General features: G+C 40.8%; 1 protein-coding gene across 1 annotated transcript in view; it reads right to left on the minus strand.

Moving 5' to 3' along the window:
• The window catches only part of nipsnap1 (nipsnap homolog 1 (C. elegans)), a 56059-nt gene extending 50722 nt beyond the window's left edge, over positions 1-5337 (minus strand). Inside the window, exons 1-3 of the mRNA XM_069933194.1 lie at positions 5133-5337; positions 1267-1400; positions 1125-1170 (exon numbers count right to left, since the gene is read on the minus strand). Of these exons, the coding sequence (XP_069789295.1) occupies positions 1125-1170; positions 1267-1400; positions 5133-5212 (260 nt within the window). The 5' untranslated portion in view covers positions 5213-5337. The remainder of the gene's footprint in view (positions 1-1124; positions 1171-1266; positions 1401-5132) is intronic.
• Between the last annotated feature and the right edge of the window lie 18321 nt (positions 5338-23658).

The raw sequence follows: 23658 nt of genomic DNA on the forward strand, positions 1-23658 counted from the left end.
TTCAAAAAGCATCATTAATTTGACAAAACATTCCAGGATACTTCATAGCTTTATAAAAATAAAATGAACATTGAGCTGCATCAGGAAATATGTGGATAAACAAAAGCTTGATCAATTACAATAAAGCTGAGGTGGCTGAAAGGAGCAAATGATATTCGAGATAATAAGGGAAGAAGTTCGAGAACTCAGGACCTCCACAGCTGAAAAACAACTTCAATGGTTAAGTGAATAAAATGGAGGATGCCCAGATTTACTGTGGCTGAGTAATCTCAGAGGATAACAGGGGTGATTTAAAATGATAGACAAGTGGAGGTGAGAGTATGGAACATTCTCCACTATACATTAATAGCTCGGTAGTGGAGAGAGTGGAGAGCACCATGTTCCTTGAGTCCACTTAACAAGCGACCTATCCTGGACAGACATCGCCTCACTTGTCACAAAGGTGTAACAATGACTGCACTTCTAAGGAAGGCTGAGGTGGGCAATGCTATCAGCCACCATTCTACCACCTTTCTACTGGAGCTCTATCAAGAGCTATGTGGCCAGCTATATCAGTATTTCAGACCATTGTATTGGAGGTCAATCCACAGGAGCATAAAGTAGCAGAGAGAACCACTGGGACCTCTCCCCCCCACCCCCCCCCCCATCACTGCTAATGTGATTTAGCAGGATCGTTGTTTAAAGAGGGCTCATAAAATCATTGAGGACTCTTACCACCCCATCTTCCAACTACTCCTGTCAGAAGTGAGATGTAGAAGTATCACAACCAGAACCACGAGGCTGAGGAATAACTTTTTCCCACAGGCAAGTGAGACTGCCAAATGACTGTTAAAAAACCAACTCTCTTCCACTTATTTATTAATAATATTTTAAATACAGTACTGAATACTATATATCTACTACACTTGTCTGTGTGTTTTCATTGTTTGAAAATGAAGATGAAGATCGCTGTGTTTCGTTGGGTTGTATTGTTACCAGATGATAAATGAACTTGATATATTCTGGTGTCGAGGAATTCTCATCCAGTGAAAAAGTAATAAACAAACTTCTACATCACTTTTCAAATACCATGGCTATCATCTAAATAAAATCAAGTGTTTTTTTTTAAAGAGATTGGAACTTACGATAAGTTGTTGTAGGCATCTAAACATTCTGGCTTCACATTATGAACTAAGACAAAAATACAACAATGTTTCAGTACAATGAACAAGCAGTCAACTTTTGAGAACAGCAAGTAAAAGTCTTGGCAGAAGCTTTATCACTTACACTGCATTTTATACAAGTTGCTGGTTTCCTTTTTGGAAAGAAGATTTGAGTGGGCATCTTTTCTTTGATTTACTTTGTGGACAAATAATGATCGAAACCACCCTTTGTCATTTTGTTCTCCTTTGCTATTTGCCCTGAAACAAAGCACCAAAAATGATAAAATGAATGGCAAGATCAAAGCCTGCACCAGGACTGACGCTGCCCAGAGAACAGTGTAGAGGCATTGGTCGTAGGCACTAAAGAGGATAATATCTCAGCTTCTTTGTACAGATGATGCAAGGTATTTCCTGCAGGGCATGGTCGGAGGGCTGGATCAAAAGAAGGACAGCAAGGAAAACTTACGCAGATGGAAATTTATCCTATCTCTTCGATGCTTCCCTTTTATTCAATGGCCATCTTAAACTGGCTTCCACTAATAGTTGCAGTGCAGGAACATTACCATTTCATTATTATTGGGAAATCTATTTAAAGGGCCTTTTAATGGCTTTGGAAATGGTACAGGGTCTTTGTAAAGAGATTTACCAGGATGCTGCCTGAAATTGGAGGCCAGGAACTTTAAGGTAATTTTATTTTTCCTGAACAGACAAAGGGGAGCCCAGATAGACATTTATAATTATGAGAGGCATAGATAGGGTAGACAGTTAGCATCTTTTTCCCCCAGGATACAAATGTCTAATACTAGAGGATATGGACTTAAGGTGAGGGGAAAAGTTTAAAGGAGATGAGCAGGGCAAGTTTTTTTTAAAACATAGTGTATTAGGTGCCCGGAGCGCCTCAGGGCATTGGTGGAAGCAGATCCCATTGTAGCGTTTAAGAGACTTCCAGATTGGCACATAAATAGGTAAGAGAAGGAGGGATATGGATCAAAGACAAGGAGAAGAAATGTAGTTTAATCTGGCATCATGTACATTGCAAATATCATGGGCTGAAGGGTCTGCACCTGAGGTATTCTATTCAATGCTCTATATTCAGTAAAACAATTGAAATTGTACAAAGGACAAGATAAATTTTTAAAAAAGCATCCATGTCATTAAAGCTTTGGCCTTAAGAAGTCAGTTTTCAAGAAAGCATCCTCGGGCAGAATTTAGCATCATAAATCCACTGTGTTAATTTTCAGTGTGTAGTAGGAATGAGGCAAAGCAAATGTTTTTGTTCTTTTTAGATCATTAGAAAAAAGTGTCTGAATTTTAAGTTAAATATCTAGGGAGAAAATAATTATTGTGATTGCTAAAGATGGCACAGCTATCAGTTGGTGAAATTTGATAAAGCTAATAAGTTAATGTAATGACTTACACAGTGTTATTACAAAACCAGTGACCTGGGTTCGAATCTGCCACTGCCTGTAAGGAGATTGTACAACCTCCCCATGTCCACATTGGGCTTCCTTCTACATTCTAAAGATTTATGGAGTTGGTAGGTTAATTGGTCTCATGGGTGTAATTGGGCAGTGCAAGCTTGTGGGCCAGAAGGGCCCGTTACCGTGCTATACTTCTAAATTAAAAAAAATAATTGTTGTACACCTCAAGAACTTGCCACGTTTCTGTGATAAGAAATGTTTTTGCACTTTTCTGAAATCACCATAATATCGGTAACACAATCACTGCGAATACTTCAAAAAATTGTTCAGTAAAGATTATCATTCTGTTTGACTTTGCACCTGTTTTCTGGCTAAGATTGAACTAAAGTCTTCTTTTTAATGTGTTTGTTGCATCAACTAGTTATGACTTGCAAAGCAGTTTAACTCAACAGAAAACCAAAACCAAAGAAAGCATTTTCAACCTTTGTGTAACCCACAAGATTTATTCTTTAAACTATATGGGTAAATATTGTAAGAGTTCACACAGTGTACACCATGAGGTTACATAAAACCACTCAATGTCATGAAAAGGAAAGATATTCTATTTGATGTGTTGATTCCTGAAATTTTAATTGACAGGTACAGTTAAAAAATTATTCATTAAAATAATTTCAGTTTAAAAGATAGCATGAGAGTTTAGGAGCATGTAAGTGTCCTGACATATGCATGCTATTATGTTCATCTGGCAGTTATGTTAAAACATTGTAAAGCATACATTTTATCCTAGCATTAGAAAGATTTGTCCTGGCTATTCTTTGCACTTTTTGTCATGCAGTACTTAGCTTTAGCTTTAGAAGCAAGTTACTTTTAGAAACTATCCTAAAGGAACAGCAAATACTTATTAGGAATTGGGCTTGTATACTTTTAACTTTGCTTGGTTCATAACAGAATAAACCCATGGGAGCTAATAATGTTGATTATTAACAGACATGGATCTGAAATCACCCAAGTGCTAAAATTAATAAAATTATGTCAATAAGTCACTGATCTGTTGAGAGTACTTGTAGAACAAATTTTATCGAGCAAACTACCCACTCATTCTCCAAACATTTTCTTGAAAGAAAGAGCAATTTCAAAGGCTTTTTTTTGGAAAGTATATAGATCACATGCTTTAGTTGGATGTAATTTTAACCTTCTCTCTAAAGATGAAAACACACATAGGATTTCAACACTATAAGGAATCTGGATTAAAAGGCTTCTCCCAATCTAAGAAATTGTCTATTACTTGCCTGATATTTGATAAAGCCATGATATTGGATTCAGGCTGCATATACACTGTGCCGGATTTAGGTACCGTGAGGCCTGTTGCATTTATTTTGTGCACAGCTATGGCGTTCACGTGTGCACTTGTGCAGTGAGAGGGGAAGTGTGACTGCGCCCCCCCCCCCACCCCCACCCCGAGAGAGTTTCTGACGCTGACCCTGCATATCTGTTTTGGTAAGTTTGTAATGGTCTTAATTATTCTTAACAAAATGACGCTAGCTTTCTCAGATCACTATATATTCAGTGATTACCAGTGGCGTATCTAGGCATCATAGCGCCTAAGGCAAGCACTGACATTGTGCCTCCCACCTGTTAAAACTTACACATTTTGAATTGCGCCACTCCTCTCCCATTAAAAAATAAAACTTATATCGGTGGCGGTGGTGGCTGGCTCAATGCGGGATCTTTGTTACCTATAATCCCCCACTCTGCGTTTCCCATTGCTATCTGCAGAATGCAGCTCCCCTGACAGGTGAACGAACAAAACCAGCCAGCTGACTGAGGGGCTGAGGTGAGGATTATTCTTTGTTCTGCTAAGGCGCGTTTCCGCTGTACAGCGGCTATGAGATACCGATTAAAGGTGATAATTGGCTAAAATCACTAACCTTAAACACAGACTATCAGTGTGGTATCTCATAGCTGCGGTACAATTATGAAAATTAAAATATTTCTCAGAATTCATAGTACATAAACGTGGGGGCCCTCGAAAATCTGGGGCCCGTAATGTATGCTATTTTCGCTACTACATCAATCAAGCCTAACTTTGGTGTGAAAGACAACCAAATTTTTGAACCAAAGCTCCAGTTACAATGTGACTGTTTAATCAGCCAGCAACAATGAACAGAATATTAGTCTGTTTAGACAATAACCCTTTTTTTTTCTTGAACAAAAGTGAGCAAATTTCTGTCAGATAATCAAAGCCTTGAAACAAAAAAAAAGAAAAATATAAATAACGCAGTAATTGCGAATTGATTGAGAAGAGTGCAAGAGCAGGAATCAAATACCCCAACTCACATGCATTAAACTAACTTCTCATTTGCACCAGCAAAGACTGCGTAAATGTGCCAGGCGTTGTGTTGGCACCGATAATGTATCAACTTTGATTGGTTACATTGACACACGATCTGAAACAGAATGGCAGTGGCGTTGACTCTGAAGGGGACCCTGAGGAGGCGGCGGCGGCGGCGGGTCGGACTGTACCTCAGCACAGGTAACACGGCACACAGGCCACACGGCCCCGCAGTACCTGGTGAAAGTCAGCGCCACCGAACTCCTCGTTAACCACGCTGGCGATCTCCGCACCCGAGCAGGCCACATCGCCGCCATCTTCTTGTTTTCCGAGCGGAAAGGTCGGCGTGTGTGTGTGTGTGTGTGCGTGGTTTTTGTTTGCCAAGGTCTGCCAAAGTCCTCTCGGCGAGCGTCGCTCAGCAGGGAACGTGAGCGCCGCAGCTGTGCACATAGGCAGGAAATGGGAAATGCTCTCATCGTGTTCCTGTCCTTTTGCAATGTACCTTGGAGCTGTAATTTCAGATTGGTGCAGAATGGTTTTTACAATTGAATGTTTTTCGAAATGGTGAAAGCGACAAGCAATAGGAATGCATGCTATCCCCAAGGTTTGGCCAATGTATTGGTTCACACGTTAACATGTAGAAACGTTCCTGCAGTATGAAGATTTAAAATAGGAAGAACTCTTGCCATTTCACATTGGGCTGGAGTTTTACCCTGAAAATCATGTTAAAAGTAAAGGTGTTCAGTGTTAGACATGAATGCAAATAAACAACTTGAGTGAGGAACAGGTGCATATTTAAATATGAAAATTCATGACTTCTGCGTTTGCCACTGACTGCATATTTGCTGTCTGACAATAGAAATACAATGAATGGGCTGCCTGGAATCCTCCCCTTACCGGGTATTGAGAGCAGGTTCTAAAAAACCCCTCAAAAACTCGTATTCCCTCTGAAGTTCTAAAAGCTAGGCAGTAAACAAAAAAAAAGTCTCTAATTCACAATCTCATCGTTCACAGCTCGAAAGAGGAGCCAACCTGTAAATTGAGACCATTTTCAAGAAAGACAAAGACCACTCTGGCCGCCAGGGAGCCCTCCTTGCTGTTCACCACGGGGAATGCCATCACCTGGGATCTCATTGCTGCCATGCAAAAGACAAAAAGTGGCTTCCTGTAATGAGAGAGTGCTCTCATGATAATCATGACCACTTGAGGAAGCTGGAGGTGAGTTGTTGCATTAAAAATGATGCCTCCATGAGGTCGTGAGTATGTACTATAGCTAATAAAGAATAGTTGTTATGTAAGTACCCAAGTTTCTTTATTACAATAAGCGAATCATCACATGGTACCCGGAAGGAGAATTAGTCGATAGCAGCAGAAAGCACAGAGAGAGTAAAAATTCCTAATGCTGTAAATTGGACTGGATATGTCGGCCACGAGGGGATGTTATTCAAACCACAATTTATGCTTTGCCTGCAAGTCATTGGACTCGATAACAAACCTGATGCATGGAAGATTGCACTGCTACTTACCGTAGCAGGACCTCAAGCACTAGAGGTTTTCAACACATTTGTTTTTGCTGAAGTAGCTGACCAGGGCAAGTTCAACAAGGTTATCAAGATGTTTGATGAACGCTGTCTACCAAAGAAAAATGAAACGTTTGAGAGGTACATATTTCACTCGCGCAGGGAGAGAGTTTTGTTACTTTTTTAACGGACTTGAAATTAAAAGCAAGAAAATGCAATTTCGGACCACTGCAAAATTCAATGATCTGTGATCAAATTGTGTTTGGGATTATTGATAAGAAAGTGAGAGAGAAGTTGATGCAAGAGACAGAGCTTAGCTAAGCTGGAGCTATGAAGATGTGTCACACCAGTGAAATAACTGCAGCATGTGAAAAAGTTCACTGTGAGTGCAAAAGCCAGTGAAAATGGAGGCATAGTCATAGCCATAGTGTCTGGACACACACATAAACAAAAAATGAGTTATAGGAAAGAACAAAAAGATGGAAAGACATTCAATTGTAAATGATGTGGCACTCAACATGCACCAAAGCAATGCCCAGCCTATGGAAAAGTCTGTAGTAAGTGCAAAGGGCAGAATCACTATGCAAAGCAATGTTTTTCCAAAGGGAAACAAAACAGAAGTGAAAGTGTGCACACTGTACACACTATAGAAGGAACTATTCTCAGTGATGCACTCTTCATTGGCGTGATAGTGCAGAAAGACTATAAGCCAACAGACACTGAACAACCAAGTGTGGACAGAGTCGAGTAGGATAAATGATATTCCATACAAATGGAGTAAATACTCCTTTCAAGCTGGACACGGGGCAAAGATCAATTTGATCTGTAAGCACGATATTAGGACAATGAAGATAAAGCCATAAATCCATGAAAATCCTGTACAGCTCAAAGTCTACAATAGACAGGGCATTGATACAAAAGGATGTGTAAACTCAAGGTGAGCCCACCTCAGGTTCACAGTAGTCCCAGATGGACATGAATCATTGCTTGGTGACAAAGTATGTGAAAACTTAAGCCTAGTCAAGAGAGTATACCACATTAACAACGCCAATGCATGGAACAGTATAGAGGAAATATTGGATCAATTTCCAGACATCTTCAAGGGTTTGGAGTTCTACCTTTCACCTATAAGATACAGTTAAAAGAGGACACATAGTCCCGAGGTGGGTTCCTGTGGCACTAAAAGAAAAGCTCAAGCAGGAATTTGACTGAATGATGGCACTAGGGGTCCTAAAGAAAGTGGAGGAACCCACAGAATGGGTGAATTCAATGGTGTGTGTCAAAAAAAAAAATGAATGGTGACCTATGTGTGTGCATGGACCCAAAAGGCTTGAATCTCAGTTAAAAAAAAAAGGGAACATTATTAGATTCTGATCAGGGATTAAATTACAAGTGAGATGGCCAGTGCAAAGTTTTTCACTTTATTGGATGCATTCCAGGGCTTTTGGCAAATAAAACTGCATGAAGATATCACAAAACACTGTATATTTAATACACCGTTTGGCTGATACTGCTTTCTGAGGATGCCTTTTGGAATTTCCTCAGCTCCTGAAGTGTTCACAGGACAATGGAGCACATCATAGAAATGTTGTGGTGGTCACGTCTCTGGCAGAGTCTGGCCATTTAGCTCAGAAGGGGTGGGGGGTGGGGGGGGGGGGGAAAGAAAAAGAGAGTGATAGTGATTGGGGATTCAGTAATTGTACGAACAGATAAGATGTTCTGTGAACGAGCTCGAGGATCCTGGATGGTATGTTGCCTCCCAGGTGACAGGGTCAGAGATGTCTCTGATCAAGTCCACAATATTTTAAACTGGGAGGGAGAGTAGACATATGTTATGGTCCACCTTGGTACCAATGACGTAGATAGGACTAGGGATGGGGTCCTGAAAAGGGTATATAGGGAGTTAGGAAAGAAGCTGAAAAGTGAAAGTGCCAGTGAGGGTAGCAATTAGGAAGTCGTGGCAGATGAATGTGTGGTGAAGAGTTGGTGCAGGGTTCAGATTTGTGGATCATTGGGATCTCTTCTGGGGAACGTCTAACCTGAACAAAATGGGTGAGCTCCACCTGAACTGGAAAGGGAACAATATACTGGCAGGCAGGTTTGCTAGAGCTGTTTGGGAGGGTTTAAACTAGTTTGGCAAAGTGTGAGTGTAGAGAATAGGGTGGAAGGTGGAAAGGATAATGCAATGTGTAGTAGGTTTGTGAAGAAAGACAGGTGAGGAGGAAGCATAAATGTAGCCAGTTAGAGGGTTTGAAATGTGTCTATTTCAAGTCAAGGAATAAAGGAGATGAACTTAGAGGATGGATCAGTACATGGAATTACCATGTTGCAGGTATTACAGAAACAGGATAGGAATGGCTGAAGCAGGTACTGGGGTTTAGGTGTTTTAAAAAGATTAGGATGGGAGGAAAAAGAGCATAGAGAAGAGTAGGGATAGCATCATGACTGTAGAAGGAGTGTCTACTGAGTCAGTGTGGGTAGAAGTCAGAAATAGGAAGAGAGTAATCACTGTACTGGGAGTAGTCAAAAAGGCCCCAAATAGACTTCAGGACCTTGAGGAACAGATAAGTAGGCAGATTTTAGAATGGTGCATAAATTACAGGGATGTTGTTATGGGAGACTTCAATTTCCCTAATATTGACTTAAACTTCCTGGCTGCAAGAAGGATAGATGGGGCTGAATTTGTCAGGTGTGTTGAAGAAGGATTCCTGACACAGGATGTGGACCAGCTGACTAAAAGAGAGGCCGATTTGGATCTATCACTGGGTGATGTACCTGGTCAGGTGGCGGACCTCTCAGTGGGGGAGCATTTCAGTGACAGTGACCACTACTTCCTGAGCTTCAGCATAGCCATGAACAAGGATAAAAACATACAACATGGGAAATTGTTGAATTGGGGAAAGGCTAATTACGATGAGATGAGGCAGGAACTAGGGAGAATAAATTTGAAACATGTTCACAGGAGAAAGCACAGAACTATTGTGGAGGAAGTTTAGGGACCACTTGTGCTGGGTTCAGGATAGGTCTGTCCCACTGAGACAGGGAAAAAAATGGTAGGAAATGTGATCCACGGTTGACCGAACAGGTGAGGCAGCTAGTTAAGGGGAAGAAGGAAGCATACATTAGGTTTAGGAAGCAGGAAACAGGTAGGGCTCTTAAGAATTATATGGTAGCCAGGAATGAATTTAAGAAACAACTTTGGAGAGCTTGAAGGGGGCATGAGAAGGCCTTGGGAAGGATTAAGGAGCACCCCAAAGTGCTCTATATGTATGTGAAGAACAGAAGGATGACGAGAATGAAAGTGGGGCCACTTAAGGATAAATGAGGAGGATAAGGGTGAAGTGACACATTTGGCAGGTCAAACCTGAAGGCTGAGTACAGGGTTAATGGTCGGTTAATTCACAAGTGTGGAGGAACAGAGGGATCTTGGGTCCAAATCCATACATCTCTCAAGGTCGCCGCGCATGTTAGGATAGTTAAGAAGGCCTATGGGATGCTGAGTTTCATTAGTCGGGGTATTGCGTTCAAGTGTTGAGAGGTCATGTTGCAACTCTACAAACCTCTCTTGAGACCTCATTTAGTGTATTTGTGTTCATTTCTGGTCACCTCAATACAGGAAGGGTGTGGAAGCTATGAAGAGGGAGCAGAGGAGATTTATAATAAGTCTTATGAGGCAGGGTTAGCAGAGCTAAGACTTTTCTCTTTGGAGCAAAGAAAGATGAGAGAAGACTTAATAGATGACTACAAGATTCCAAGAGGCATAGATAAGGAGGATAGCCTGCACCTTTTTCTCAGGGCTGGAGTAGCAAACATCAAAGGGCATCTGTACAAAGTGAAGGGAGGAAAGTTTAGGGGTGACAGCAGGGGTAAATCTTTTACACAGAGGGTGCCTGGAATGTCTTGCCAGAGATGGTGGTGGAGGCTGAAACATTATGGGTATTTAAGAGATTCTTAGACAGGCACATGGACAAAAGAAAAATAGAGGATTATGAGGTAAGAAGGGTTTAGTACTTTTTGTTTGCAATGTAAAAGTTGGCACAACATCAAGGCCTGTACTGTCCTGTAGTGTTCTATAATTTACTGAGTAGCTAGTTTGTATTTTGTCATGTTGCTGCAGCCATGATGCACTAATAGTGGGAGAAGTGAGTGTTCCAGTTGGAAGCCAGACAAGTTATCTTTTTTATCCTGGCATATGTAAAGGTTCTACATTCATCCAGGTCAGAAAAATATTGTCCAGCCTAGTCCTTGCATGCATTGAGAATACATGATGGAAAAGCTTCAGATATCAGGATGTCAGTCACCTGCCATAGGATACCCAGACTCAAACCTGTTCTGGTATTTATCTGTTCAGTGGTCATTACCAAGCACTTCTGTGGTGAAAATATTACCTGTACATGACAGCTTATTGCTCAGATCTTTTTCCAGATAGAGGCTGCTTAGGTATTTGCATCATTATAAATAAAATGTTCACATTAAACTTATGGAACTTTTGATTATGCATGGACCTTGGGATAAATCTTGGTCCAGGATCAATCTTTTTTTCCAACTTTATTTAAGATTTTTAAAAAAACATATAAAATATGAAATATAAGAAACAAAAACAAACTACAACTACCCCTCACTCCTCCCCACCCACCCTCAGCATACCCGGCAAGGGGAGCATACAAAGAGCAATAAAAAAAAACTTATACAACACATTAAGATATTACTAAACCTATACAATTCAAATAAGGTGACCACATCTTAATAAAATAATCATAATTATCATACAAATTGTATGTTATTTTCTCCATATAAATACAAGATTTCAACTCATTACGCCATCGAATTATATTCACCTCAACCTCATCTTTCCATGAAATAGCCACGCATTTACGTGCTACCGCCAATGCTAGATGAAGAAAGGCTGCCTGAAACTTATCCAACCCCAAATCAGTAAGTAGGACAATAAAACCCAACAGGAAAATTTTTGGATCTAATAAAAATTTAATCTTAAAAATTTTTTGAAGAAATTCCCTAATTCTTTGCCAAAATGGTTGAATTTTATCACAAAACCAAACTGAATTTAAAAATGTTCCAACACATAGTCCACATCTAAAACATACTTCTGAATTACTAAATCCATATTTTTTCAATTTCTCAGGGTTCAGATACAACTGATGCAAAAAATTATAATTAACCAGACTATATCTTAATAAAGCAATTTAGTCACACCATCATAGCACATATTCTCCCAATCAACCTGATCAATATAATAAATTAAATCATTTTATTTAATGAATGAGAAATCAAGGACTCAAATTTCGTTAACGGGAATTTTTATCTCTCTTCCGAAATTATCCTTCACTAATGCTCTAAGCTGATAATACCATATAACCATATAACCATTTACGGAGTGGAAACAGGCCATGTCGGCCTTTCAAGTCCGCACCGGTTGACTAGAACCTGGGGGCTTCTTGAAGAACGGTCCCAATCTGTGTATCTTACCTTCTTCAAAACAATCTCACAATTTTATTCCCTTAATCTGCCAATCTTTTAAAAATCTATTATTCAATGAAAAAGAAATCAATTTATTTTGATATTTTGGAACCTGGACCAATAATTTACCTTTTCATACCTATCAATAAATTCCTTTTAGTCCAAATCTCTAACAAATTTTTTAAAATTGGTACATTATATCCCTGTAATAAAACAGAATTCCACTTATTTTTTTTAAACTTTATTTAAAATTTTATGACATGAATAAAATAAAAATTACATTTAAAGAAATAATAAAAAATAAGATAATAAAAATTAGAATACTACATCATTAAACTACACAAATTAACCCCCCCAATAATTATAACACAACATTAATCGTCTAATTTAAAATTAATCCAACCCTCCCCCCAAAATAAAGAGTGAAGAATTAATTAACAATGTTGTAAATAAAATAGAAAAAAACCCACTTACAAAAAAAGGATAAAACTTAACAACAAAAAAAATTACTAACAACAAAAAAAATATCAATACTAAAATAATACCCTTAAACATATATTTAAATCAAACATAATACATGTATTTAACAAATGAAATCCACTTTAAAACTAAGTTCAAATATTAAAATCATATATCAACCACATATCTGTTATACAAAAAATCATAATTAATAATACATAAATACAGAATTTCCATTAATACCAAGTTTCCTTTATAATTCATCGAGAGAACAAAAACATCCCTTAGAAAAACAATCAGATAAACTTTTTATTCCCTTCCCCTCCCCTTATATAAAAAAAAGAAAAAAAAGAAAAAAAAGTTCAAACTCTTATAAAATTCTCCATATTCTTCATTTATAACATCTTCAAAATTCTCTATCGAAATTAACTTAATTTTATTAAACTCTTCTCCCTCAATGTATTTGTACTTGATTTTCTTTTTCTTCTTATCACCTTTCCCCTCATCTTCCTCTTCATCTAATTCAACATCCTCAATTTTTGTCTGTGACATCATCCTCTTAAAAAAGAGAGAAAAAAGAGAAAAAAGGAGAGAAAAAAACCTCCTAATTCCCTCTCAATTACAATCAGAAAACAAAAAGAGTTAAAAAAAAAATATTTATTTTAAAAAAATAATTAAAAAAAAAACCTTCACTTCTTAACCCAAAAATTAAAAAGAAAAAAAAACAGGTCGGAGGTCATGACTACCTCCTCCTGTTTAAACCGCCCAAAGCGGTAACTCCTCCAAAATATTGGGTGTGAGATAACTCACAGGTAGCTGATGACTTCTGGAAACTAGTGCCCACCCAGTTCCACTTAGATATAAAGTAATGTGGGTGAGATTCTGAAATACTAGCCAATTCTACCCTAGCCCAAGTAGGAGGATACAAAATATCCAACATGCGATTAATAAATCTTAATTGGGCAGCTTCATAGTAATTTTGAAAATGTGCCAGTTGTAAACAACCCAAAGCATATTTACAAGTCAATTTATGTAATGCTACTCTAGCTAACTTCCCCCTTCATAAAAACTCTCGTACTACTTTATTTAAATATTGGAAAAAAGATTTAGGAAGTAAACAAGGAATCGACTGAAAAAGATATTGAATTCTCGGAAAAACATTAATCTTAATACAATTTACTCAACCTATTAATGACAAAGATAAATCCTTCTATTTAATCAAATCAGCCTTCATTTTTCTCATTAACGATACATAATTTAATTTATATAATGATTGAATGTTTACATCAATCATTGAATGATGAATATTGAAGATGAATCATTGAATATTGAATGTTTACATCAATCATTATACCCAAGTATTTAACTTCATCGGTCCAACGAAGATTAGTAATTTGTCTACACAAATCATAATTTGCATCAGAAATTGGTAATATTTCACTTTTATCTCAATTCACCTTATATCCTGACAATACACCATATTGTTCTAAACATTCCTGCAAATGAATTAAAGAATGTTCCAGGTTAGTTAGATATATCAAAACATCATCGGCAAATAAATTAATCTTATATTCATCTTTCACTATTCTTATACCTCCAATATTCTTGTTCTGCCTTATAGCTTGAGCTAATGGTTCGATGACCAATGCAAATAGAGCTGGCAACAAAGGACAACCTTGACGAGTTAAACGCGATAGTTTAAATAACAAAGACACTTGAACATTAGCCACTTGATTATTATAAAAAGCTTTAACCCAACCAATAAAAAAGGGTCCAAATTTAAATTTCTCTAACACCTTAAATAAAAAATTCCATTCGACCCGATCAAAAGCTTTTTCAGCATCTAAAACATGCTGACATGATGCATTGATCAACAAAATAACTCTTAGAATATTATCAGAATCTAAAACATGCTGACATGATGCATTGATCAACAAAATAACTCTTAGAATATTATCAGAAGCATACCTATTTTTAATAAAACCAGGCTGATCTGTATGGCAAATACTTAGCAAGTCTATTTGCCAGTATTTTCGCTATTATTTTATAATCTACATTCAATAAAGAAATTGGTCTATACGAAGCTACATTCAAAAGATCTCTGTCTTTTTTTGGTATAACCATTATTATTGCACTCAAACACGAATCTGGTAAAGCGTGTTCCCGAGTCACTTGTTGAAAGACATCCATAAATAGAGGAGACAAATCCTCATAAAAAAACCATATAAATTTCAACAGTGAATCCATCATCTCCTGGAGATTTCCCATTGGGCATTTGTTGAATAATGTCCTTTATCTCTAAATCAGTAAAAGGAGAATCTAGTTTCCTCACATCATCTTCCTCCAATCTTGGTAAATTTAAATCAGACAAGAAAGCTTCAATAGTGCCATCATCTCGAACTCCCTCAGAAGTATATAATTTCTGGTAAAATGATAAAAATTGGTCATTGATTTCCTGATGTTTATAAGTAATTGAGTTATCTTTGCACACTGCATTGATAGTTCTCGATGCTTGTTCTGTTTTCAATTGCCATGCTAAAACTTTATGAGCTCTATCCCCTAACTCAATAACATAACTTAGATCTTTGAATCAATTGTTCAAACTGATATGTTTGTAACGTATTATATCTTAACTTTAATTTAGTTAAAGCTGCTTTATTATCCTCCGTACAATTCCTCTGAAATTCTTTTTCCAAATCAGCTATCTATTTCTCCACATCTGACTCTCCGTCAGAAATTTCTTCTCTTTTGATGCATAACTAAAACGCCACGTAAAAACCACGCATCCCATAAAGTAAAATGACTCTTGAAGTGCCAATTGATGAAGTAGAGAAAGACGATGTGCTCAAACAATAATCATGGCTTTTATTAGCAGAAACTCATGGTACAATAATGAAAGACAATAGATGCATATACAGTAAAACCCTAGGGGAGTGTCCTTAACAGTAGAGATAACACACAGCCAATGTTAGTACAGCAAGGCTCGCCAGAGGGGTGGGGGGGTGGGGGGAAGACAGGAAGCTTGGCAGACATTCACCACAGTCTCCCCCCGGCAGAAGAAGGGTTAAAATCAAAAGGACAGCTGCTAGGAAAGACTGAAGCAAGCGATACGTGGATACCATGTTTGGCCTTGAAATACTCTAACAGCCAAAATACGCCAGTATCTAGCAACCAATTGAAATATAATGAGATGTTTTATGAATATGTCATACTTCCATTTTCTTATAATTATTTTGCACTGTATCTACCATATTCAAACATCTGTTAACATCAGTTTTAACAACAGAAATGTCTTTCTTAACAGTAGTAACCTCCTCACAGATATTATTCATTTTCTCAGTGATCTTCATAAATCCCTGGTCAATCTGAGTAGACATTTGTGTTGACATATTGCCCATCTGATGAGCTATAGATTCCAAAATTGTAAACACAGCATCAAAAGTAGATTCACTTGTCTCTCCTTGAGGCCTACCTTCACTTCATTCACCAGTAATCAATGTTTCCTCTTCCAGCCTTTCAATTTGTACAGGAACTTTTCCTTCTTGTTCCTTCACTCCCATCAATGGTTTCCCGACTTTGCTCCATGTCTGCATGCCGACCGACTTGGGGCCAACATGTTCGGCCTTTTGCCAGCCAGCAGCTCCTGGGCCAGTGCATGCCCGGCAGCGCCTGGGCCCGCGCATGCGCGTCTTCTGATGCACCGCCTTGGGTCTCCGCGTTGCCGGGCACCGCAGCGGTACTATAAGTTGGGCCCTTGGCAGCACTCTCCAGCAGCTCCCCAGCGCGCTCAACATCGCGGGCCCGCTGATCAAGATATGAAGATAAAAACAGAAGCCCAGCGCCAGGGGTAATACTCAAGTGGCCTGAAGTGCGTTGTTGCCGGAGTGGTTGACCAGTCGACTCTGTGGCTTCCACTTGGTAAGTAGGCCTCAGTTCCTCTGTGCTCTTAAATGGAAGTTTCTTCTGAATCTGAGCTTTAGACTTCTTTGTATTAGTAGCCATTGTATTCTTGTAGTATTTAAACAACTTCAGAGTAGATTTTCAGAACTTTTTAAAGTCATAAATTCGGTTATTTATTAGTCCAACTGGGGAGAGGTGGAATTACGCTTCTTCCTACGCCATCATACCATGCCCCCTGTCCTGGATAAATCTTGAAATAAAAACAAAATGTTGGAAATTTTAGGTTAGGTATATCTGTGGAGGAAAAATTCAATGACCTTGCACCTGAAATACAGAACTGTTGTGAAAAGAAATCAACAGCTTGAAACATGAACTTACTTTCTCTCCTGACAAATACCCAAAACCTGTTAAATGATTTCATGCAGCTTCAATTTTTCTTTCATGTTTTGTGAATCTTCAGCATTTTAGTTTTGTGCTTGCTATTACTCCAGTCATCTGACGACTTCCGTTAACTTCAGATCATCTAATGTTCCTTGGAGCTGTACTTGGCCAAGGCCAGTCATTTTCCTCAGCTTTACAGTTCATCTTTTTATTTGTCCAGTTTTGGTTAAGGTTAAGGTGCGGAAGCGAGAAGTTCTGGTGAAATCTAAAATAAGCATCAGTGCAGGTGATTGAGTGAAGATTTCTGGTGTGGTAGAGAGTTGGATTGGATTTGATCTGATTGTTATGTTACATTGTGATTGGATTCTCTTTTCTAATGTTCAGGATCGATCTTCCACCGCCATAGCCACAATCTTAGTCAAGTCCTTAGGAGCTCTGTTGCTATTTGCCTATCGAAAGATTCCTCAACTTGAAGAATGTTAAAGTCTTGTAAACATGAGATTTTTCCTCAATAGATTTACAATGCATTTCTTAAATATAGGATGGAAGAATATTCCAAAGTAATGTGCAGGAAAAATGCATGATAATCAACACACATTCCAGATTACCTCAAATGATTCGTATTTTAACATCTACAAATGCTGCCTGAAAGGTCATTAGATTTAATATTATAAATAGTGCTTTTAGCAATGTAAATTGCCTGAGGGCATGAAATGATGAGGGAAATGAGATGGGCACAGCTTTTCTTTCAAACTGCCTATCAGTATTTTAGTTCCATGAAGTAAGTGATTGATGAGATTGCCTGTTTTATGTTAAAAATTAGTGGCAGACTAGCAAATTAATGTTTAATTCCTACATTAATTTCATTAGATTTTTTTGTCTCAAAAAGATGTAATCTTCATTATCCGAATGATAAAAAATAAATTTACCAAATACTATTGGAACTAACATTATTTAGTCATCTAAATCTATTATTTAATTTACAAACCATTGTTTGCACTGCCCAGACTTTTATCTCAGTGCTATGTTACACAGGGGTTGTTGATGACAATAAAACCTATCTTTGTTTCTTGTGTTTCATTACTGCATCATCGTTTCATCTCAACTTTAGCAGTGATGCATATCAGTGTTAGACAGCGGCCACAAGTGACTTTAGAGGAAAATTCATTTAAAAAACCCAGTAAATTTGGTGTAAATTATTTTTTTTTATTTTTTTTATAGATCTAAAAAAATCTCTAAGTAATTAAAACATTAAATGAAGTCAGAGTCATTTATAAAGAGACAAACTAACTCAACATCTTGCTTCCTAGTCCACAGCTCTGCAGTGTACTGACAATAACCACAACAGCAGTGCAAGTATAAAACAGCTTTAATAAACTAATATGTACACTAAGAGATCTTGTCTCTCTGCAAGACGAACCTGGAAGTCCAGACTGTAGCTCTGGACTGCTTTATATACAAGGTCACTGGGATGACCCCTGGTGACCTAGTGGTGTAATTACATATCACCACATTCACCCCCCCTTAAAAAATTGTTATCCCCCCCCCCCCGCCGTCCTCCTTCCCTTGTTTGTAAGTTCATAAGTCCAAAATTTTTCATGGCTTCCATTGCCTTCTGGACCTCCTCGGTAGTGGTATAGGGGTGGGGAGTGCGGTCTGCATTTCGGCCTTTCTTGGTGGAGGTGTGGGAGTGGGAAGTACTGGTTGGTCTTGTGGGCTGGGGATCCTCTTGTATGGGATTAGGTCCTGCCATCAAGTCTAGGCTGGTGATATTTTGTGGGGTGGGCGTACCCAGGGTCCTGATTTCCGGGGTGGGTGGTATAGTCCTCTGGGATGACTCGATGGACGACTGTTCTAGTGACTGCTGTGGCGCTCCTTGTTGATCCGTAGACATCTGTGTTTGCTCCGCGTTGTTCACACACCCGGCTGGCGCAAGATCCCTGGTGGCCACCGAGTCTTCTCTTCCATCTGGGAATGTGACGAAGGCGTACTGAGGGTTCACATGCCTTAACCCCACTTGACCCACCAGCGGGTCTGCTTTGTGGGGTCTGCAGTGTTTCTGGAGGAGAACAGGTCCCGGTGTCATCATCCATTTAGGCAGCACTGTGCCCGTCGTGGCTTTCTTTGTGAAAGAAAAGATACGGTCAAGTGGGGTCATGTTAGTGGCAGTACACAACAAAGAACATATAGAGTGTAGGGCTCCTGGCAACACTTCTTGCCATCTAGTAACCGGCAGGTCTTTTGCTTTTAAGGTCAAGAGGACCATTTTCCAGATAGTGGCATTTTCCCTTTCGACTTGTCCATTCCTCCCGGGGTTGGTAGCAATCCTTCTCTTGTGCAGATACTGCTGTACTTCTGTGCTCATGAATGCAGCCTCTCCGTCTGTGTGTATGTAGTTCGTGTACCCAAATATGCTGAAGATGGGTTGGAGGCATTTTATAACAGTGGCTGCTGATACATCAGAACACGGGATTGCGAAGGGGAAACGGGAATATTCATCTATTACATTTAGGAAATAGATATTTCTATTATTGGACGGGAGCAGGCGTTTAAAATCGAGGCTGAGGCACTCAAAAGGTTTGGTAGCTTTTATCAGGGTGGGTTTGTCTGGCCGCTAAAATTGCGGTTTGAATTCCGCACAGATGGGGCAGCTCTTGTTCACTGACCTCACTTCCTCTATTGAAAATGGGAGGTTTTGGGTTTTAATGAAGTGAAACAGTCTAGTGACCCCCGGGTGGTCCAGCTCATTATGCAAGTTCTGCAACTGGGACGTACGGTTAAGGATGGCAGAAGTGCCTCTGGACAGCGCATCCAAGGGCTCATTGAGTCTCCCGGGATGGTATAGAATGTTGTAGTTAATTTAGAGCAATTCTATCCGCCAGCGCAGGATTTTGTCATTCTTAATTCTCCCACTGTTCTGGTTATCGAACATAAAAGCCACAGACCATTGGTCCGTGATGAGGGTGAAGTGTTTGCATGCCAGATAATATCACCAGTGCCTTACTGCTTTCACATTGGCTAGGGCCTCCTTCTCTACTGCTGAGTGTCTTACTTCTGACCCCTGTAGGGTTCGCGAGACAAAGGCCACTGGTCATCTGTCTTGGTTTAGGGTGGCTGCCAGAGCCACATCGGATGCATTCGTTTCTACTTGAAACGGAATCGACTCATCTATGGACCGCATGGTAGCTTTAGCAATATGGTCCCTAATATCCCTGAATGCTCTGGTGGCTGTTGGGAACAGTGGGAAAACGGAGGCTTTTATAAGTGGGCGGGCCCTTTCGGCATAGTTGGGGACCCATTGGGTATAGTAAATGAACAGCCCCAAACAACCTTTTAGTGTTTTCAGTGCGTGTGGCACTGGCAGGTCTAGGAGAGGGCGCATACGGGCTGGGTCTGGGCTGAGTTCCCTGTTCTGCACTATGTAGCCCAGGATTGGCAACTTCCTTAGCGCTAAAGACGCATTTGTCCCTGTTGTATGATGGGTTCCCTTCCTCGGCTGCCTTTAAGAAGCATTTTAAATTTATGTCATGTTCCTTCTTAGTGTGGCCACAGATTGTCACGTTGTCTAAGTAGGGGAACACCGCTTTCAGTTGGAACTCATCTACTATTCAGTCCATTTCTCTCTGAAACAGGGACACTCCATTGGTGACACCAAAAGAAAGTCGCAGAAATCAATACAGCCTGCCGTCTGTATCAAATGCCGTGTAAATGCGATCACTGTTTCTAATGGGCAGTTGATGGTATGCTGCCTTCAGGTCACAGCACATGGTGGAGAACACCTTACACTGCGCAATGTTGTTGACCATGCGTGGCAGCGGGTAGGTATCTAGTTGTGTAAATTTGTTGATAGTCTGGCTGTAATCCACTACCATGTGCAGTTTTTCTCCTGACTTTACTACAACCACCTGGGCTCTCCAGGGGCTGGCGCTCTGCTCTATGATGCCCTCCTGTAGTAGCCTGCGGAGCTCTGTCCCAATGAAGGCTCAATCCCTTGGGCTGTACCTCCTGCTCTTTGTGGTTATTGGTGTGCATTCTGGGGTCAGGTGTGTGAACAGTGGAGGGGTCCTATGTTCAGGACAGACAGGCTGCAGAGCCTGTACTGGGAGTGGAGTTTGCTATGCCCCTTACTGTAATGCCTCTGTAAAGTGCTCATTGCTTCTTGGTAGGACCTGGCATCCTGTATAAGGGAGTAAGGGTGGTCTCCCAGCTGGGCTAACAGCAGCATTAATAGCTCTTTATCCAATACCTCAGTACCCTCCACGTAATTCAGAAAGCATCTCTGCCAGCGCCCAAAGTGCGTGCCGGCTCCGGGATTTCTGGGGTCGAGCTCCACCCTGTCTGGTCACACCACAAGGCTAAGCCACAGTCTCTGGTCCTTTAGGTGTAGCAAGGGTGGACTCTGGAGTACTGGGAGCTGCTGGTAGAGCCTCTGTGGGGATTGTGTCTGCTGGAGGAGTAACCTGGGTGCTTGGGGCTGTTGGCTGAGTCTCTGGCTTTGGGACGTTGGCAGCGGGCTTAGGAGGGATCCCAGTGGCAGTGTCAGGTCTTTGTGGTACTGGAGAAACTGCTGCTGGGAGAGTGACAGTAGCGGTGACTGCTTTTCCTAGCTCTGGAGTGGTTTGGAATTCTGCACATATGTGGCGATCGGGAGCACAACTTGTGGAGATCCTCCACCCGCACTTGTAGTGGACCCTTTCTGATCGGACTGGGGTTTAGGGTCAGTGGCACCTGTACCAGTGAACCCATGGGCAGGCAGGGCTCTTGGCCATTTCTTACCTGCCCTATCATACTTCTGTGGTCTTCCATGCATTCCACCACGATTCCAGTAGAGCGGTTCATCACCGTCTCTGTCCTTGGAAGCACGTGCGTGCTAGTCATCCCCGGATTCCATTCCTCAAGAAAAGTCTCCAGGTGGTCAGGAATGCACATTGGAGCAGAAGCAGCTTCCATCCTAGTAGCTATCATATTAGTTTATTAAATTATACTGACAATAACCACAACAGCAGTGTGAATATAAGACAGCTTTAATAAACTAATATGTACACGCAGAGGTCTTTTCTCTCTGCAAGACAAATCTGGAAGGCCAGACTGTAGCTCTGGACTGCTTTATATACAAGGTCACCGGGATGACCCCTGGCAACCTAGTGGAGTAATTACATATCACCACATGCAGTTCCCATTACAAGCAGTGGCATATGCATGGGATGCACCACCAATTACCACAAAAGACTGAGGTGGTGAAACTGATTGGCTTTTATTGACTGGAGCAGCATCCAATCTCATCGACTGATGATGGTAGGAAGACAGGGGAGCATGCAAAAGTGTTATGGGTAGGATTGGTCTTGGTAGATGTGTCCAGTTGGCAGTATAACAGTGGTTATAAGAGTGGTACTCCTTTATAAGAGGAGTCCTGTAGGGTGAGAGAAAAATAACAAAGCAAATATATACATATTTTACAATTCAAGTCTGTCAGGGGGTCTCGTCTGCTGCAACGAATGGTGGGGTAATGGTTGAGATGCCGTCGTGGCACCCTGGGTAGCTTTTGTGGTCAGTCTGTCATCACCGTTTACAGTTCACTGATGGGGGGCGGGGCGGGCGAGACAGGTGAAGGGAGAAGAGTGTGGTGCTGGTGCATCATGGGTGACAACATTTGCTGAGGGTGGAGTATGGTCAGCAGTAGGTTCAGGGATCCCCAAGAAGGTAGTGGGGGAAGGAGTGTCTGTTAGTGATTGATAGCGATCGGAGGGGTGCTCAATGGTACCAAATCCTGGATGGATACCGTGTCCTCGTGCCCATGAAGGGAAGGTCATGTAGGCGTACTGGGGATTTGTGTGGAGGAAGCAGACCCTCTCAACCAATGGGTCAGTCTTAGGTTGCCTGGCGTGCTTCCAAAGCAGGACCAGTCCCAGGAAGGACAGCCAAGCAGGCATCATAGTCCCTGACGTAGACTACCTAGGGAAGGCAAACATCCGTTCATGAGGTGTATTGTTAGTGGCAATACATAAGAGCAACCATATGGAGTGGAGTGCATCTGGGAGGACCTCTTTCTGATGGGAAATGGGGAGGCCCCATGACTCAGTGCCAGGAGGATGGTTTTCCAGACGGTGGCATTCTCCCTTTCCACCTGCCCATTTCATTTGGGATTGTAGTTGATGGTTCTGCTCGTGGCGATGCCTTTGGCCAGCAAGTACTGCTGCAAATTCTCACTCATTAATGAGGTCACCTGATCACTGTGGTTGAAGCCGCAGTGTGAAGAAATTGCGTAGGGCCTTAATGACGACAGTGGTCATGTCCAGGCATGGGGCGGTGAAAGGGAAGCAAGAATATTCATTGACAATGGTGAGGAAGTTGACATTCCAATTCTAGGAAGGGACAAGCTCCTTGAAATCGATGCTCAGCATGTAGCTTTGATCAGGTGCACCTTGTCCAGACGGTAGAAGTGCGGTTTGCACTCAGTGCAGACTGGGCAGTTTTTGGTCATTGTTCTGGCTTCTTCAATGGAGTGTGGAGTGCTTTAAGCAATGGAAGAACCTAGTTACTCTGGGGTGACAGAGGTTGTTGTGGGGCGCTCTGCAATCTGTCCATTTGGATACTGGCATAAGTCCCACAGGAGAGGACATCCAGGAGCTCGTTAAGTTTGCCAGGCCGGTATCAGATATTGTAATTATAGGTGGACAGTTCGATTCTCCACCTGAGGATTTTATCATTCTTGATTTTGCCCCTCTGCTTATTATTGAACATGAAGGTGACCACCTGCTGGTCCGTGAAGAGGGTGAATCATTTGCCAGTGTGGTAGTGCCTCCAGTGTTTACCGCCTCAATGATGGCTTAGGCCTCCTTTTCGACTGAGAAATGGTGGATTTCAGGGTCTTGGAGGGTGTGTGAGAAGAAGGTGATAGGTCTTCCCTCTTGGTTGAGTGTGACAGCCAGGGTGAAGTCAAACCAATTGCTCTCCACCTGGAACGGCGTGCACTGATCGATTGCATGTGTTGCTGCCTTGGCGATGTCATCCTTGATACGGCTAAA

This window comes from Narcine bancroftii, chromosome 4 (assembly GCF_036971445.1).
Source record: "Narcine bancroftii isolate sNarBan1 chromosome 4, sNarBan1.hap1, whole genome shotgun sequence".
NCBI classification, from domain to species: Eukaryota; Metazoa; Chordata; class Chondrichthyes; order Torpediniformes; family Narcinidae; genus Narcine; species Narcine bancroftii.